Source organism: Suricata suricatta, chromosome X (genome assembly GCF_006229205.1).
Source record: "Suricata suricatta isolate VVHF042 chromosome X, meerkat_22Aug2017_6uvM2_HiC, whole genome shotgun sequence".
In the NCBI taxonomy this organism is placed as follows: Eukaryota; Metazoa; Chordata; class Mammalia; order Carnivora; family Herpestidae; genus Suricata; species Suricata suricatta.
The window spans coordinates 68,061,391-68,078,105 of NC_043717.1; the positions used below are offsets into that span (position 1 = coordinate 68,061,391).

Here is a 16,715-nt window from a genome sequence, read left to right on the forward strand (position 1 = left end):
GGGGGGAGGGGGAAGAGAGGTGGTGGTGATGGTGGAGGGCACTTGAGGGGAAGAGCACTGGGTGTTGTATGGAAAACAATTTGACAATAAAATATTTAAAAAAAAACAATTAGTTATTTCAACATAGATAAACTGCTTTATTTTGATTTTGTTATAACATTTAATTTCAAGAAGCTGTTATAAAAATAGGAATACTGTATTTCTAAGTCCCAACTGCTGCCTGTCTTATTTTGTACAATATTTGATTCAATAAAATTATAACAAAATAAAATAATTTGGTTATTTCCTTGGGATTCATTAAAATTTTTTTAATGTTTATTTTAGTTTTGAGAGAGACAGAGACAGAACATGAGCAGGGGAGGGACAGAGAGAGAGGGAGACATAAGATCTGAAGCAGGCTCCAGGCTCTGAGCTGTTAGCACAAAGCCTTATGCCTGACGCAGGGCTTGATCTCATGAACCATGAGATCATGACCTGAGCCGGTCAGATGCTTAACTGATTGAGCCACTCAGGTGCCCCTTCTTGGAATTCATTTTAGTGGTATGCTTTCTCTGGATATCCAGATATATCTAACACAGCTATCCAGTAGTAATGAATTCTGTCATTCGAAAATTAATGTTTTGGTTAAGACTTGTTTTAGTTGTATCAAGCTGTTTGACTACTGCATACCTGTTGGATTTCCTAGTTAATTTTCCAGGAATTATGATAAAAGGTATTAATATTTCCTTTGCCGTGTTTTCTTAGCTTCCCTTTTTGTCCTCCCACCTTTCTGTCTAAATCAAGAATGAGTCAACTTTGAGTCCTGAGTATGCTACCAGTGAAAGTAAGCCATGCTAGCAGGTATGACATAGACCTAAGGCATGGGCATAGAAGAGTTGAGAAAATATTAAGGGAAAAGTAAAAAAGGAGAAAAGGTCATAAAAGAAGTCCACAGGCTTGTGAGGATAGTTTTATGATAGTTGACTTAAATTTCTGATTATTTATTCTTTGATTTTCTTTTTTTTTAATGTTTAATTTTGAGAGAGAGAGAGCGCGCAAGCGAGCGTGAGTAGGGGAGGGGTAGAGTTAGAGAGAGGGAGACATACACACACACACACACACACACACACAGAATCTGAAGCAGGTTCCAGGCTCCAAGCTGTTAACCACAGAGCCCAATGCGGGTCTCAAACTCACGGACCATGAGATCATGACGTGAGTTGAAGTTGGAACCGACTGAGCCCCTCAGGTGCCCCTATTCTTTGATTTTCTATAGCATCTTCCAATAACTATATCACATAGTAAAATTAGGATTGGAATATATGTTCAATCTGTTTATTTTATTGTTACTTTTCTTTTTTATGCCATAGAATTGAAAATTCAGGACTCTTATTTCATTTCAGGGAATGCAGCCTCATCTCCAGGCTTTGTTGTCACTGTATAAGTTCTTTGCTCCTACTTTGATTTCTGTATCTTTGCCTGCAAGGAAGAAGGTGAGGAATTAAGGAGTGATAAGTCATATTGAGATTGAAAGATGTTATTTCTGATTAAGTTAATTTACAGATTTGAACTGAAATGTTTACAGCATACTGTTTTTATTTTTTTCTTAAACATTTATTTATTAATTTTTTTAATGTTTATTTATTATTGAGAGAGAGAGAGAGACAGAGTGTAAATTGGGGAGGGGCAGAGAGAGAGGGAGACACAGAATCCATAACAGGCTCTAGGCTCTGAGCTATTAGCACAGAGCCCAATGCAGGGCTTGAACCATGAGATCATGACCTGAGCCGAAGTTGGACACAACCAACTGAGCCACCCAGGCACCCCTATAGCATAGTGTTTTAAAATCTAGTATTGTGGCATTGTTTCTGGGAAGTTTACTAGGAAATTGGCACTTTCTCTTGATTCTACTTGTTGTATTGAATAGATTCTTGGCAGGGCTGCAAAATGTTTCATAATTAATACAGTTTCAATTAAGGAAGAGTTTTGGATTTTATATTGCTTCAAGTTATGGGTACCTACTTATGTACTTTAATCCAATATTCTTATAGATTTATTTTAAGAATTCAGATAATCTGTGGAAAACAGCTCTGCTTGCTCTGAGACAAAGGAATCAGGGACCCCCTCCCGAACCTGTAAAATTGATGTTAGGTCCAGCTAATGTCCGTCCTCTAAAAAGAGTAAGTATCTAAATCCCCAAATGATTTGTGCAGCTTTCTTTTCTTAAAGCCAAATAATAACCATTCAGATGTTTAAAGAGATTATAAAAATTTAAATACATGTGCAAACCACATTTAGACTTCATTAATTGAACAACTTAACAACTGCTTTTGGTTTGTTGTCTGTCTAGTCCATTGATAAATTGTTGTACTGTCTTTCTTCTTTAGAAATGGAATTCTTACTCAGTTATACCCGTGCTGAATTCTAGTAGCTACAGTAAAGAATATGGGAAAAAAGGGATGGCTCTTTCTGATTATCTCAGTAGTAATGGATCATTTCCACTAGAACAGCTTAAAAGCTTCCCTCAACTCTTAAAGAACATCCATTGCTTAGAGGTATGTAACTGGACCATGTGCTTGTCTGTATTTTCCATTCAATCTCCATAGCCTTTATTTTTATTATATATTTCCTGTCTGATGATTTCCTTGTTGCTATGTTCCTTTTCTTCCTTTTCATATACTTACACTTGATTGATTGTACTGTCTTTGCAGCTGCCTTCTCAGATGGGTGCAGTGTTGAACAACTCTCTGCTGCTTCACTATATTAACTGTGTCAAAGACGAGTCCGTATTATTGAGACTCTATCACTGGTTGAGTCAAACATTACAGGAAGGTAAAAGTTGATACTTAAAAGCCTTGGGTGAATGAGGAAGGAACAAAATAGTTTATATCTTTTATAAGAGTGACAAATTCTAAATAGGATGAGCCTTCATATGCTGTAACTATTTCTCTGATAATCATATATTCAGAGCTGGTACGCTTCCTTTATTGTAATTTTAAGAGATAGTAAGAAAGGAGGTATGTTGTTAAGGAAACATTGCTGGATGGCCTTCCAAGCTCACTGGGTGGCTCCATTTTGATGACCATCACAGTCTAAAACCTCTTCATCTCTATATGTCAAGAGACTTGCTGTTCAGCCCCCATAATCATCAGATTAATGCTAACCACACTTGAGAAGACTAATACATGTCAGAATATCAACTTACTATTTCATAATAGAAATAATTCTTTTTGGTAATGTGTTCATGTTACATATTTCTGCCAACAGTAATAATCTCCTCTGTGCTATCAGTATAGATGAGATCCAAATTAGTCATCAGAAGATTTCTTAATTATAGAATTGAAGGAAAGAGCAGTAAGGGAGTTTTTTATCCAGGCCATAGTAAAGCCTGAGAATTTCATTTCTCCAAGGGGATCAATTTTATTAGAGATCATATTTCTGTTGACCAGATCATTTTTGGGGGGGGTAAGCAACTTCTGACTTTTTTCAAGTATTTAAAATTGGCTTTAGTAGGTTTCAGGCTAACTCTCCTTCTCCTCCTCAGTTTTTCTTTTGATAAAATATGATATTTTATTAGAATCCTACTTACTAAAGTTCTACCACTCAGATTATCCAATTTACCCTAGGTGAAATTTGGGGTATACTCAAACTTTTAATTCATACATTTATAGTCTCTTAGACTATGATGTGACTTAAGCTAATTGCATTTATTATATGTTAATTTTACTAGTTTATTTTTTCACTGTAAGATTTCCTATATCATTAAATTCTTCGAAACATCTCACTATCACCTCTTCATACCTGTTACAGTCTGCAGTGCAAGTTGGCTAGGATGTATAAGACTGATTTACTTTATGTTTGTCATTTGTCACTTTAGATTCGTGGTAATTATGTTTTGTATAGTTTTTATTGTGCAACCAGATGCTTATGTTTAATGTTTCTGCTCCAGAGTGTATTTGGTACAAGGTGAATAATTATGAACACGGAAAAGAATTTGCCAGCTTCCTGGACACTATCATCAGGGCACAGTGCTTCTTACAAGTAAGATTCCACGTCTTATACGCTCCACCACTTCTCTGTAAAATTTATTTAGATATCCATTGAATACCTTTTCTTTAGTGCTCGACATCATTTGTAAACAATATTCACTCAGTTCAAAACTTGTTATATGGCGCGCCTGGGTGGTTCAGTGGGTTAAGTATCCGACTTAAGCTCAGGCCATGATCTCACAGCTTGTGAGATTGAGCCCTGCACCAGGCTCTGTGCTGACAACTCAGAGGCTAGAGCCTGCTTCAGATTCTGTGTCTCCCTCTCTCTCTGCTCCTCCCCCGCTCATGCTCTGTCTCTGTGTCAAAAATAAATAAAACATTAAAAAAATCTTGTTATAAATAGAGTTGAATTGATTTGATGTTTATCTCTGTACTGTTGGATTTGAAGAAAGAATTTGTTAAGTTATGCAAATAAGAAAGGCCTATAATTTAAGAGAATAAAGTGAAGATGTAATTGAACGCGTTTAACTAATTGAATTCACCAGTAAGATAGATCTCATAGGGTTACTAATTGTGTTCTCATAATCAAATATTTTTTAATGTTCTAGCCAATTAATTATTTGGCCTATGTAAGTAACCCTAGCTGCAACTCAGCACCATCAAGAAGCCTATACTCATCGCCCTTGTCTGGTTTAGATGTTTGTTTTATGTGCTCTCTTAGTTCACTGTGTTTACCTGTATCCTGTCTCGTTCAGCATCTCTTTTTTCACCCTTGATAGGCTCCTGGCCAGGGGGAATCATGTCTAAGTTTTCTTCACATGTAGTTGTTCAGCTTGGTACATGGTACAAAAGAGATGCTCAATAAATGTGTTGAGTAAATCTTAAGGATTTGGTGTGAGACCATTGAATTGGAAGTTGGATGTGATTTTTGTGGTGGTGAGGGTAAAGAGATGAAGTTAGGTTGATTTTTAGGTTTCCTACTTGGGAGAATGATGATGGCATTCAGTAAGAAAGGGAATGAAGAAGAAACAGACAGGCTTGGAAGGAAAGAATTTTGACTTAAAAGATGCCTGTGGGATATCTAAAAGGTCATATCTAGTAGACAGTTAGATAATGAGTCTAGAGGTGAGGAATGAGGTTTAAACTACAGGACTCCTTATGATATAGGTGGTGGTTTTAGCAGTGTTATAGACGAGATTGTCTGAAGAACTCATGCCATGAGAAGAAAGTCTAGAATGGAGTCCTGGTGCATGCCATTATTTAAGGCTTAGGACAGCGCAGTAAAAAAAAGGAAAGCCCTGGATCCTCTCTTTGGTGGAAACGTAAGCAGCCTACACACTCAGTATTCCTTCAGATGGAGCTGCCCAGAGTCTGAATTTGGTCTATGGCCTCTAAAGAAATTATAGCCGTGTTATAACATTGTATGCATTTTATTGACTGTGCAAGTGACTGCATATACTCAAAAGTAGTACAATTTCATTTATCTTTAAAAACATTCCATAACTTGACTTTTTCCTTTCTTTCTAATTGATCTTTTATGGCATTTGAAAACTGTGTTGATGAAGATGGTAATGTATCCAAATATTAATCATCTGGTCCTTTTTATGAGGAACTCTGGCACCTAACCCAAGGCTTTTCTTATATTGATGATGTAAAATTTAGTTTAAGAGTAAAAGAACTATATATAGCACAGAGTTAATTGGTTGTTTAGAGAGTAACTATGGATTGAAGAGTTTTATATGAGTTTTTACTATGGACTTGTGTTATAGGAGGGGTTTTATTCCTGTGAAACATTCCTGTATAAGAGCCTTCCTCTCTGGGATGGCCTCTGTTGTCGATCACAGTTCCTTCAGCTTGTGAGCTGGATTCCTTTTAGTAGCTTCTCTGGTATGTATCATGAAAATTTGAAGTCTTTTAATTCAATGTAATATTAGTTAAAAGAATCTTGAATAATCTTTTATCTTTAATTCCTAGAGATGAAGCCACTTCTTTTTGACCATCTAGCACAGCTCTTCTTTACATCAACCATTTATTTCAAGGTAAGAAAACACTGCATTGCTTAGATTGAATAGGAGGTATTGTTGTACATGATTTCAAACCCACATTAAAGCCGTGGTTTTCTAACAGGATTCCCTTGGATCTGGACTCGAGATGCTGCATCACTCAAGTCAAAGTTAATGCATAAAATTTTCTGTTGTAAAGGTTTTGTTGCATATAGTTTTCCTGAACTGCTTCCACTTGTAGCAGATGACACAGTGAATGAACAGGTGGCAAATTAGTATTAATAAAAGCAAACTGGTAAATACTTAACTATACTTAGTTTAATTATTGTGGTTGATATTTTTATAGATACACTTACTCATTTCACAAATATTTATCGAGCACCCACCATGTGCTAGATGCCCTTCTTGACACTGGGGATACAGTAATGGCCAAAGCAAAAAAAAAAAAAACCCCTGTGACATTCTTACTGTATATTTATAACATTCTAATTTTTTGCTAATAAAATTATTTTAACCTTATATAAAATTAAAATGTGCTACTATTTTGGTGTGGTCTCCAAAAAGACCACTGTGGCTTCCAAGAGTTCTGCCCAACTGAGTTTGAGAGATACTTTTGTATAGAATGATTATTCCTATTCCAGAAGAGTGACAATATAAGCAGTGTTTCTTTTGTAACGTTGTTTTCACCTTAAGTCACTTACTGTTGGCCACATTGACAGGAAAAATGTGTTGTCCTGGTTAGTGTTTGTCATAATTAAATAGCACTTTATTAACTACCTGTCACATTAATTTGGATTTGAAGCTTATATTATTTGTACTTACTACCTGACCAAGGTCATCATTTACATGACAGTGACTTTTCTCCAGCTAATACATCTTCAGGGACTTCATTTTGCAGCCTTTTGTGATTTTCTTCCTATCTTATAATTGGGTCATTCTTTATCTCTTTTATTCCACCAATCTAGAGAGCTATTTATAAACGTTAGGTTGAACCATACAAAATTGCCATTTTTGTAGGTCAGAGATGTTTGATCAATGTTAATTTCATATGGTCCAACCTAATAAGTATGTATACATTTATACACACCTACATATATTTGTATTTGAGAGTGAGAGGCTGGGGAGAGAAAGGGATAGAGGAAAAGAAACAGGTGGTGGTCCAAAGACAGAACTTAGGGGGAATACTCAATACTTAACACTTAGCTGAAAAGGAGAGTCTGTGAAGGAACCTTCTCAAGAGCTATGAAAAGAACCAGAAGCACAGTAGTGCCAAGGAAACAAAGAGAATGCAGGATATCAAGAAGTAGTGAAGGAATATTGTTGCCATATATCCCAGGAAGATCCAGAAAGATAAGGATCAATGAAAGTTTCTTTTGGAATTGATAATATAGAAGTTTTGTGATACCATTGTGAGCAGTTTCAGGGAAATCATGGAGGCAGAGCCAGATTTCCTTTTTCTTAAAGGGAGATTCATTTCTGATTTTATATTTACCTTCTCAAAGAAGGGGTTTATATTTCTGTTCTCATGTTATCAGGGAAGCTAGGGCACTGCTTACCTCCAGGTATGGAAGGGAGATAATGGAAATATATCCAGAGGAAAATATACTCAAGTGGTGAGGGAGAGCCAGGATATGACTAGAATAAGAAGACAGACAGCATACTTTGAAGAATATGAAGTTATAGGTTTAGATTACCATGGAATAGAAGTTGTAGAAACTGTAATTGAAAGATTTGGAAAGGTTGAGATCAATGAAAGGGGGAAAGAAGCACTGAGAAGTATAGGGTACAAGAAAGGATAAGTGACCAAAGGGGTGTTCATTCTGGATTAAGTGGCTAAGGATAACAGCAATGTGACCTATGGTAGAATTAGCTAAAAATTCAGTTAGTTTATGAGGCTTTTATTTTATATTTTTAATGTTTATATATTTTTGAGAGAGAGAGAGAAAATATTTGATTGTGAGTGAGTGGGGGGGAGGGTCAGAGAGAGAGGGGGACACAGAATCTGAAGCAGGTTCCAGACTCTGTGCTATCAGCATATTTTTACAGCTTCAGTGCTTTTGTTTGTGCTTAGCCAGTAATGCCTCTTAGTAAACAACTTTTTTCTTGAAGAATTTTGATTGAGAAAATCCCACAAATCCACTCTAATAGTGCTGTTTTGATTTTGGCATGTTAATTTTCTGATTTTTGTCCACATTGATTCATGTCTCCTATATAATTACAAAAACAGTAGACATAAATTTAATAAACAGAATACAGGGGCGCCTGGATGGTTCTCAGTTAAGTGTCTGAATCTTTATTTCAGCTCAGGTCATGATCTCATGGTCGTGTGATCAGGCTCCATGCTGGGCATGGAACCAGCTTGAAATGCCTTCTCTCTCTCTCCTCGTCCCCCGCTTGCACGTGCTCTCTCCCTCTCTCTCTTTCTAAAAAAAGAAACCAATACAAAATTAGTCAAATATAATCAAATACCCAGTCATAGTTCATAGATGTGACACAACAATTTAATCCTTTTCTATTATTATTTCTATTTTGTTTCTTTGTAGATATAGATAACTATATTGCTCATCTTCATAATATAGATTTCTTTCTTCTTTTGAATTATTCTCTTGGCATACAATTCCAGGATTGAAGTTACTGGATAAAAGGAAAGAGTTTGAAAATTTTTTATGACCTTGTTATGTACCTCTATTCTTTTGCCATACATGGTTCTTTGAGGGAAGACGGATATAGTGGGTAGAGTACTTAAATAACAAGGGTCTGGCAGCCACAGAGAAAGGATGGGGCTTTGGGAGATGAAACTAGAAAAAAAGAAGACCAATTAAGAGGATAAAGTAATCTTGGAGATGTGAAGGCCTGCGATTAGAAGGAAATGGAAAAGTTGGACATTTTGAAAAGAAAAAAATATGATAGGATTTCGTGATGAAGTGAAGCATGAATGACGCAAGATGACTTCAAGATTTCTACCTTGGGATAGTAAAAGAACCAGGAATATTGTGCCTGGAGGAAAAAAATGAAGATTTTGTGGTCTTTTCAAATAATGGATAGATTGTCCCATGGAAAAAGCAGATCTCTGTGTGGCTTCAGGAGGTAGGATTAGATATAAGGCAGTATCTTTTTTTTTTTTTAATAAACTTTTTTCTTTTAGAGAGAATGTGCACGCAGGATTGGGGAGCTTGGGGGAGAGGGAGAAAGAGAATCTTAAGCAGTCTCCATACTCAGCATGGAGCCCAGCATGGGGCTTAATCCCACCATCCTGAGATCATGACCTGAGCTAAAATCCAGAGTTGGTTGCTTAACCTATTGAGCCACCCAGGCTCCCCAGGGCAGTATCTCATTACGCAGGTAGAGCAAACTCAAAATGGAATAAAGGACATTAGGAGGTAGTGTATTTCCTGGTTTTAGAGTAGGTCAAGCATAGGCCTAATGGCTGTATCTGCTGGGGGTATTTATGTATGGAGGGTTCCTATGTAGGGTAAAACTGTGCTTCTCAACCTTTTTTTTAACATTATGTTCCTCTCTCATAAACATAAAAATCTCATGACTTTAATGTGGGGGCTGGGTGGATTAGAATAGGTGAGTGGGAAATGAAAGGATTTTAGTTTTCTGAATATAACATGGTTAATATTGACTACTGTTTCAAATATGTTTATGCTTGGTTGACACCAAAATTGAACATTGTTTTTAGGTGATTCCAAGGTCACTTTCAACTTGAACATATTTATAACCTGAATGCAAGGTGTCAGTTTCTTTAAAAAGTATTAATTGAACTGTCATATGAAGTGAGCATCCTATCACTGGAGATACTCAAAATAGTATCTAGGCCATTATTAAGGATATGTGCAGTTAAATGCTCTACTCCTGTTGTTAAGAATATGTAATAAAGGTTTCCTGTATTAGGTTTTGGGATGATATGAATAGCTTTCACATTTATAGATATTATGATTTATCCTTATTAATGCTCTGGGCGCACTTCTGTCAAGACTGTATTTGTATGTAGATGAGATCCTGAGAAATCAAGGCAAAGCCTGAAAAAGGAATGACTAGAATTTTTTGTTTTCCACAGTTACAGAAGGTGAGATAAATGTTATGACTGTCAAAAAGGGAGTAAATTGTAGTTGTGACCCAAGGTGAAATGGATGGGCAATTCATTCCTATAGCAACTTGAAAGGATCTCTGAGGGGAGACAGTAAGGGGTTGGTGATACTGTTTTTGAAGGTGTAATATATGTTATAAATGAATGTAATTTAGAGAAACAAAAGTTTGTTCCTGGACTGATAAACTGGGGGCAGTCTTGTAGAAAAAATGGCAAAATAAACTTGTACTTACATTTATCTGTCTCTTCGAGACTGATCAGGCTGGAGCAGTAGCTATTATGTTCTGAATTAGATGCAGTCATCTCCACGTCCAAGCCTCTGGTTTAATTTGTTCTTGACACTGTAGTGTGTGTGAATGATTTTACGAATGATTTTTTTGTTTGCCTCCTCAGTGTAGTGTTCTCCAGACTTTGAGAGAACTACTGCAGAATTGGCTCTTGTGGCTTTCTACAGACATCCACATGAAACCTGTGATGGACAGTCCTCTGTGAGTTCTCTTACAACACTCTACAAGAGATGATCTGCATAAAAATATGCACGAGACCTTATTGTAAATATGTAGGCATAGTTTTCTTAAAAAAATGTTTTTGTGTCTTTTTGCTTTTCTTCCCTATAATCCTGTGAGGGAGGCTAATTCTTCAAGTTCAATTATATAAATCAGAAAGCAACCCCTAAGCCTCTAAGTGACTTGCAAGAGTTACTATAGCAAAACATTGGAGAGCTGATGTTAAAACTTGCATCTTTGTTTTCCATTCAGTTTAGCTCATTTTATAAAACATGTTCTTACTTACATGTAAAGTCAGTTCTGATGATGGTTAGGAAAATCTGTAATTTTCTGTACAGCTTTGTTTTTGGCTTCTCTGATGTATTTTGCTTATATACATTAATTTATTTTCACTTTGGGGGAAAAAAAGCCCCGGCTTTGCATTATGTTGATTATTGTTAAATGTGTGCTTTTTGACTCTTTGTACCTAAAATTTTTGGCTTCTCCTATATTAGCCACTTTATTTTTAACATTAATTTTAAAAACACTCCTATAGAAAATTGCAAACATATTCAAAAGTACAGAAAATAGTACAGTGTTATTCTTATGTATGCATCATCAAGCTTTAACAGTTATCAGGTCATGATTAATTTTTTTAATTTATAGCACTCATTTTCTTCTTCCTCTGTTCTAGGTTTTTTTTAAGTAAAACGCAAAACCCAGACATCATTTTAATTGTTGAAAAATGATAGTACTATAACACCAAAAAAGTTAATAGATTTATTTTATCATCATTTAAAAATTTTTTAATTGACATACAACATTATATTAGTATCAGGTATATAACATAGTGATTTAACAGTTCTATATATTACACCTTACGCACTACAATAAGTCTAGTTGTGGGACACCTGTGGAGCTCAGTTGGTTAAGCATCCAACTCTTGATTTCAGCTCAGGTCATGATCTCATGGTTTCTGAGTTTGAGTCCCCAAATCAGGCTCCGTGCTGACAGCGCAGAGCCTGCTTGGGATTCTCTATCTCTCCCTCCCTCTCTCTCTGCCCTTCCCCTGCTTGTGTTCCCTCCCTCCCTCTCTCTCTCTCTCTCTCTCTCCCTCTCTCTCTCTCTCTCTCTCTCTCTCAAAATAAATAAACTTAAAGATAAGTGTAGTTACCATCTTCACCCTACAAAGTTACTGCTGTATTATTGACTATTTCCTATGCTATACTTTTCATCCCCATGATTTATTTATTTTATAACAGAAAGTTTGTACCTGTTAATCCCCTTCACCTGTTTTGCTCATCCCCCGCACTTCTATCTCTTCTAGCAGCCATCATTCTCTATGAGTCTGTTTCCTGGTTGGTTGGTTTGTTTCTTTGTTCATTTGTCTTGTTTGTCCACATCTAAGTGACATCAAATGGTGTTTGTCTTTTGTTGACTTATAAAAATAGTTAATATCTTCAACTATCTAATTAACATTCAAATTCCTTATATTATCACTCACAGTTTATTTAAGTATAGGGATCCCTTAGCTTCCATTGCATAGGGTTGGTGGTTAGCTTGGTTAGAATAGCTCCTGTTTTCCTATGTGTTCTTATACCTATAGTATTCTCCTTTGGGAGGACCATGGCAAATAAGCTTTTTGGGAATTGCCTGGAAATTGTTTTTAGTTCTTCGTATTCATTATTGCACTGTGTCCATATATCACATATGTCTGGTCACTTTTAGAAGGAAATAGACCATTAAGGATCGTGAAAGTATCTTGTAAGGCTGTGCTCCTCAAGGTGATGTCTGAGGACCAGTAGCATCAGCGTCACTGAGAACTTGTTAGAGATGCAAAGTTTCAGGCCCTGCCCTAGACCTACTGAAATAAACTCTGGAGGTAGGGCCTAGTAATCTATGTTTTAACAAATGCTTTCATAATTGTCATGCTAGCTAAAGTTTGAGAACCATGATCATAAGGAAATTAAATATTTAACCTCTTCAAACATCTCAGTTCTATTAAGGATACTATGTTTATGTTTATAATCTTTAGCCAATTTGCAATGTAAGTCTTAAGGTAGCCCGATAGGGGAGCCTTACAATTTCTATATTGTCTTTCCAAAAATTTGAAATTCCAAACAAGGAACCTCTTTTCATTTTTTTAAAGATGTTTGTTTGTTGAAAGAGAGAGAGCATGTGCTGGGGAGGGGCAGAGAGAGAGGGAGAGCAGAGCCCAGTGTGGGGCTTTATCTCATGACCATGAGATCGTGGACCTAAGCCAAAATCGTGAGGCAAATCATAAGAGACCTTTGAATGCTGAGAACAAACTGAGGACTGTAGAGGGAGGGGGGAAGGGCATGGGGGAGTGATGGTCATGGAAAGTGGCACTTGTGGGGAAGAGCACTGGGTGTTATATGGAAACCCACTTGGTAATAAACTGTTCATTAAAAAAGTAGTAGAAGAAAAAAATAAAAATAAATAAATAATAAATTAAAAAATTTCACTGTGAAACAATGACATATTCCTTCTGTCCATAGACCTGTTTGAGAGTATATATGCTGTTGGCTCAAAAATAAATAAATAAATAAAAATAGAAAAAAAAAAAAAAAGATTCTCAACTTAACAAGCCACCCAGGCGCCCCCTAGGATCCTTTTTAAACTAGTGTCATAAATTTTGGAAGGACATTTAAAATGGAGCTTTCTAAGTCTTAGGGGTGGCTCAGTCGGTTGAGTGTCCGACTTCAGCTCAGGTCATGATCTCACAGTTTGTGGGTTTGAGCCCCATGTCAGGCTCTGTGCTCAGAGCCTGGAGACTGCTTCTGATTCTGTGTGTTCCTCTCTCTCTGCCCCTTCCCTGCTCATGATCTGTCTCTTTCTCTGTCTCACAAATATAAATGTTAAAAAATTTAAAAAAAAGTCTTAAACAAATGGACATAAATGTAGGTAACTTAAATGTCATAGTACCAATTGGCATTATATAATATAGCTCTTACATTCTCGGTAACTCCTTATTTTGGTGATGTGGATATAATGCCCTGTCCCTCTCATGTGACCATGTACCACATGACTGTCAAAGAGGGAGTAAATTGTAATTGTGGATCACAAGGAGGGAAGGGTAGGAAATCATTCTCAGCAGTGGTTCTCCATTGGGCATTTTTGGTTGATATTGTGAATGAGAAGAGGGTGCTACCATTATTTAGTGGGTGGGAACCAAGGATGATAAACATGTTGCTCTGGGTGGGGAGTAGGAATCAGTCCTGAACAGCAAATTGTTTCATCTGAAGTGTCTCTGATGTCCTGTGGAGAAACACTTCAAATTATTTCAGACACATTTGCCAGGTGCTGCCAAAAATCATAGTTAAAATATAGTTTGCAAATGGCCAGCTGACGGGATGAATGTCCACCTTTATGAATGGTCTCCTAATCTTTCCTTTTCACTCTGGGACTACACCATCAGTGGGTAGTGGTAGAGTCATCATCATTTCTCAAGCTCTAAGACTATCTGCCATTCTTTATTTCTTGTGCATAACCATTCTTGGCTACCTAGATCAGAGGGCAAAGGTATGGAATCATATTTGTAGCTCTTTTCCTGATCCACTCAACAGTGGATTGAAGAACAAGGGGGAGTAGATGGATGAATCGAGCTGGTTATTTTCACTTTTTGAGACTTTTTTGTGATTTTTTTTTTTTTTTTTGGAGAGAGCAAAAGTGCATGCATGCACAAGGGCTGGCAGAGGAGGTGCCTGGATGGCTCAGTCATTAAGCATCCACCTTTGGCTCATGTCGTGATCTGGTGGTTTGTGGGTTCAAGCCCTGCTTCGGGCTCTATGCTGACAGCTCAGAGCCTGGAGCCTGCTTTGGATTCTGTGTTCCTCTCCATTTCTGCCCTTCTTTTGCTCAGTCTTGCACACGCGCACTCTCTGTCTCTCTTCACTCTCAAAAATAAATAAACATTAGGGAATTTTAAGGTTAATATTTAAAAGAGAGAGAGAGATTGAGGAAAAGAGGAAGGAGGAGAGGGAGTTCTTCATTGATTTGGAAAGAATATAAAATATTCACATTTGGTTTTTACTGGAAGAAAGAAGAGTGCCAAAAATTATAACTCAGTTTTAGGATTGAATTGAATTCCTGTTAAAGTGAAAATATTTTTAATAGCATTTCAGCTCAGGAATTCAGGTAAAACTGAGTCTTCACTTGTATAGTTAGAAACTAATTTGCTGAATGCTGTGGCTCTTGGATATCTAAAGTCTGTCTGGAGCTTAATCTTTTACTTCTCTGATGTTTACTAGTAGAGTGGTTGCTGGGATGTTCTGTGAATTGATCTTAATGGTTCCCTTGAGGGCTGTGTAGTTTTACGGTTAATTGTGGTTTTAAAAAAACCTCAGTTGTACATTGGAACACTGATAATTTTCTGACATCCTTCACTTCTGTTATATATTATTGACCTTTACCTTGGAAATTGTGAAGACTTGCTAATGTGGATCTGAATGTCATGGTTTCTTTTTGCAGGGAGAGCACTTTAAGTGGATCCATGAACTCTGTGTCTGAACTGATTCACTACGTAGGGTGGCTGTCTACCACTGCAGTGCGCTTGGAAAGCAACAATACTTTCTTACTGCACTTTATTTTGGATTTCTATGAGAAGGTAGTACACATCCCATTTTGTTTATTTTTATTTTTGTGCTGGCTGTCTGCTTTATTTAAATTTTATGTGTAACTATTAAGTTGGACTGTGACTATATTGAACACAGTTAAAATAAGCTTCTTATTTTGAAGTTCATGATTAGATTCTCACTTGAATAACTGACTTTCATAAAATGGAGAAACATGGTTTGTGAAAAGTTCTGCTTTAATAGACATTCCCCTGAAGAATGCTGACCCAAGGAAGAAGTCTGTTTCTATCATCACTTTTTACTCATTCATTGTACATTCCAAACTCCTGGCAAAACCCCAAAATACCCTGTTTCTTCATATCTCCACTTCTACCTTTCATAACACCTATGATTATGGTTTTCTTCTATTTTATAGTATTTGATGTGGACAGAACTATTATCCTAGAAGTACCTATTAATCTCAGTTTTCTTGGCTTCCTCCCTGCACTAATTGTCTTGTGCTATATATTTACTTAGAAGCATACTCATATATTTTCCAGGTTGACAGCTAACTAATATAATAAATCACTACTAATGGGACTTAATACTCCCTTAAGTATTCCCTTCTCCTTTCTTCCAACTTAAAGCTCTTTCCCTAGGAAAAAATGGAATATTTTAGTAATGACATTGTAGAAATAATCCTCTATGGCAAGTTTGATGTTTAGTGAGGTACATTTTTAAGCAGGCTTATGGCCACCTATTCAATTTATGAATCAGGCAGACCCAAACCTGATATTCTATTATTGCTTATTGTCTATTGATAAATCTTTGGGTGAACTTGGCTGAGGGGTTCATGGGAATAATCTGTATACTGATATTATCATTCTTCCCAAAAGGTATGTGATGTATATATAAATTATAACCTTCCACTAGTGATATTGTTTCCTCCGGGGATCTTCTATCCTACTCTCCTCAGCCTAGATTCCAGTATCCTGAACCAGCTGTGTTATATCATGCACAGGTACATGTTTTATAAATTAACTGTTTTATAAATTAACATCTCATACTTCTATCTTTGTTTTTCAATTATACAATAAATTATAATTTATACATTATAATATATTGCATACAATAAAATATTAAATACAGTAAAATTTTTACTTTCTGCCAGAACCTATGAAAATAGGAAACATGTCTTTCTTTTGGTAATGACCTTCCAACATTGGGCTATTTCAACTGTGTTTTTTGAAATGTCACCACAGGGGATATGGTTTTAAAAAATTCATAGTTAATGGGAATAAAAGGCACAGCATGGGTAATATAGTCAGTGATATTGTAATAGATTGTATAGTGACAGCTACAGTGGGAGACATATAGCATAATGTATATGCTTGTCAAATCACTGTGATATACATTTGAAACTAATGTAACATTGTGTGTCAGCTACACTCAAAAAATTTTTAAAAATTAAAAAAAAACATTTATAGTTAACAAATCTTTTGTGCAGCGGTACTGATGCACTCAGCATTGTCCATTCTTTTTTGCTCTGCCCTAAAGAAAGATTAGTCCGTTGCTGACAACTATTTTAGGTC

At 36.3% G+C, this 16,715-nt stretch overlaps 1 protein-coding gene across 1 annotated transcript in view; it reads left to right on the forward strand.

The window, feature by feature from the left end:
• The window catches only part of CENPI (centromere protein I), a 63,908-nt gene that overhangs the window by 27,621 nt on the left and 19,572 nt on the right, over positions 1–16,715 (forward strand). The window contains exons 7-16 of the mRNA XM_029930331.1: positions 1,383–1,472; positions 2,031–2,159; positions 2,367–2,534; positions 2,691–2,811; positions 3,929–4,020; positions 5,738–5,855; positions 5,943–6,007; positions 10,458–10,552; positions 15,041–15,176; positions 16,020–16,144. Coding sequence (XP_029786191.1) covers positions 1,383–1,472; positions 2,031–2,159; positions 2,367–2,534; positions 2,691–2,811; positions 3,929–4,020; positions 5,738–5,855; positions 5,943–6,007; positions 10,458–10,552; positions 15,041–15,176; positions 16,020–16,144 — 1,139 coding nt within the window. The remainder of the gene's footprint in view (positions 1–1,382; positions 1,473–2,030; positions 2,160–2,366; positions 2,535–2,690; positions 2,812–3,928; positions 4,021–5,737; positions 5,856–5,942; positions 6,008–10,457; positions 10,553–15,040; positions 15,177–16,019; positions 16,145–16,715) is intronic.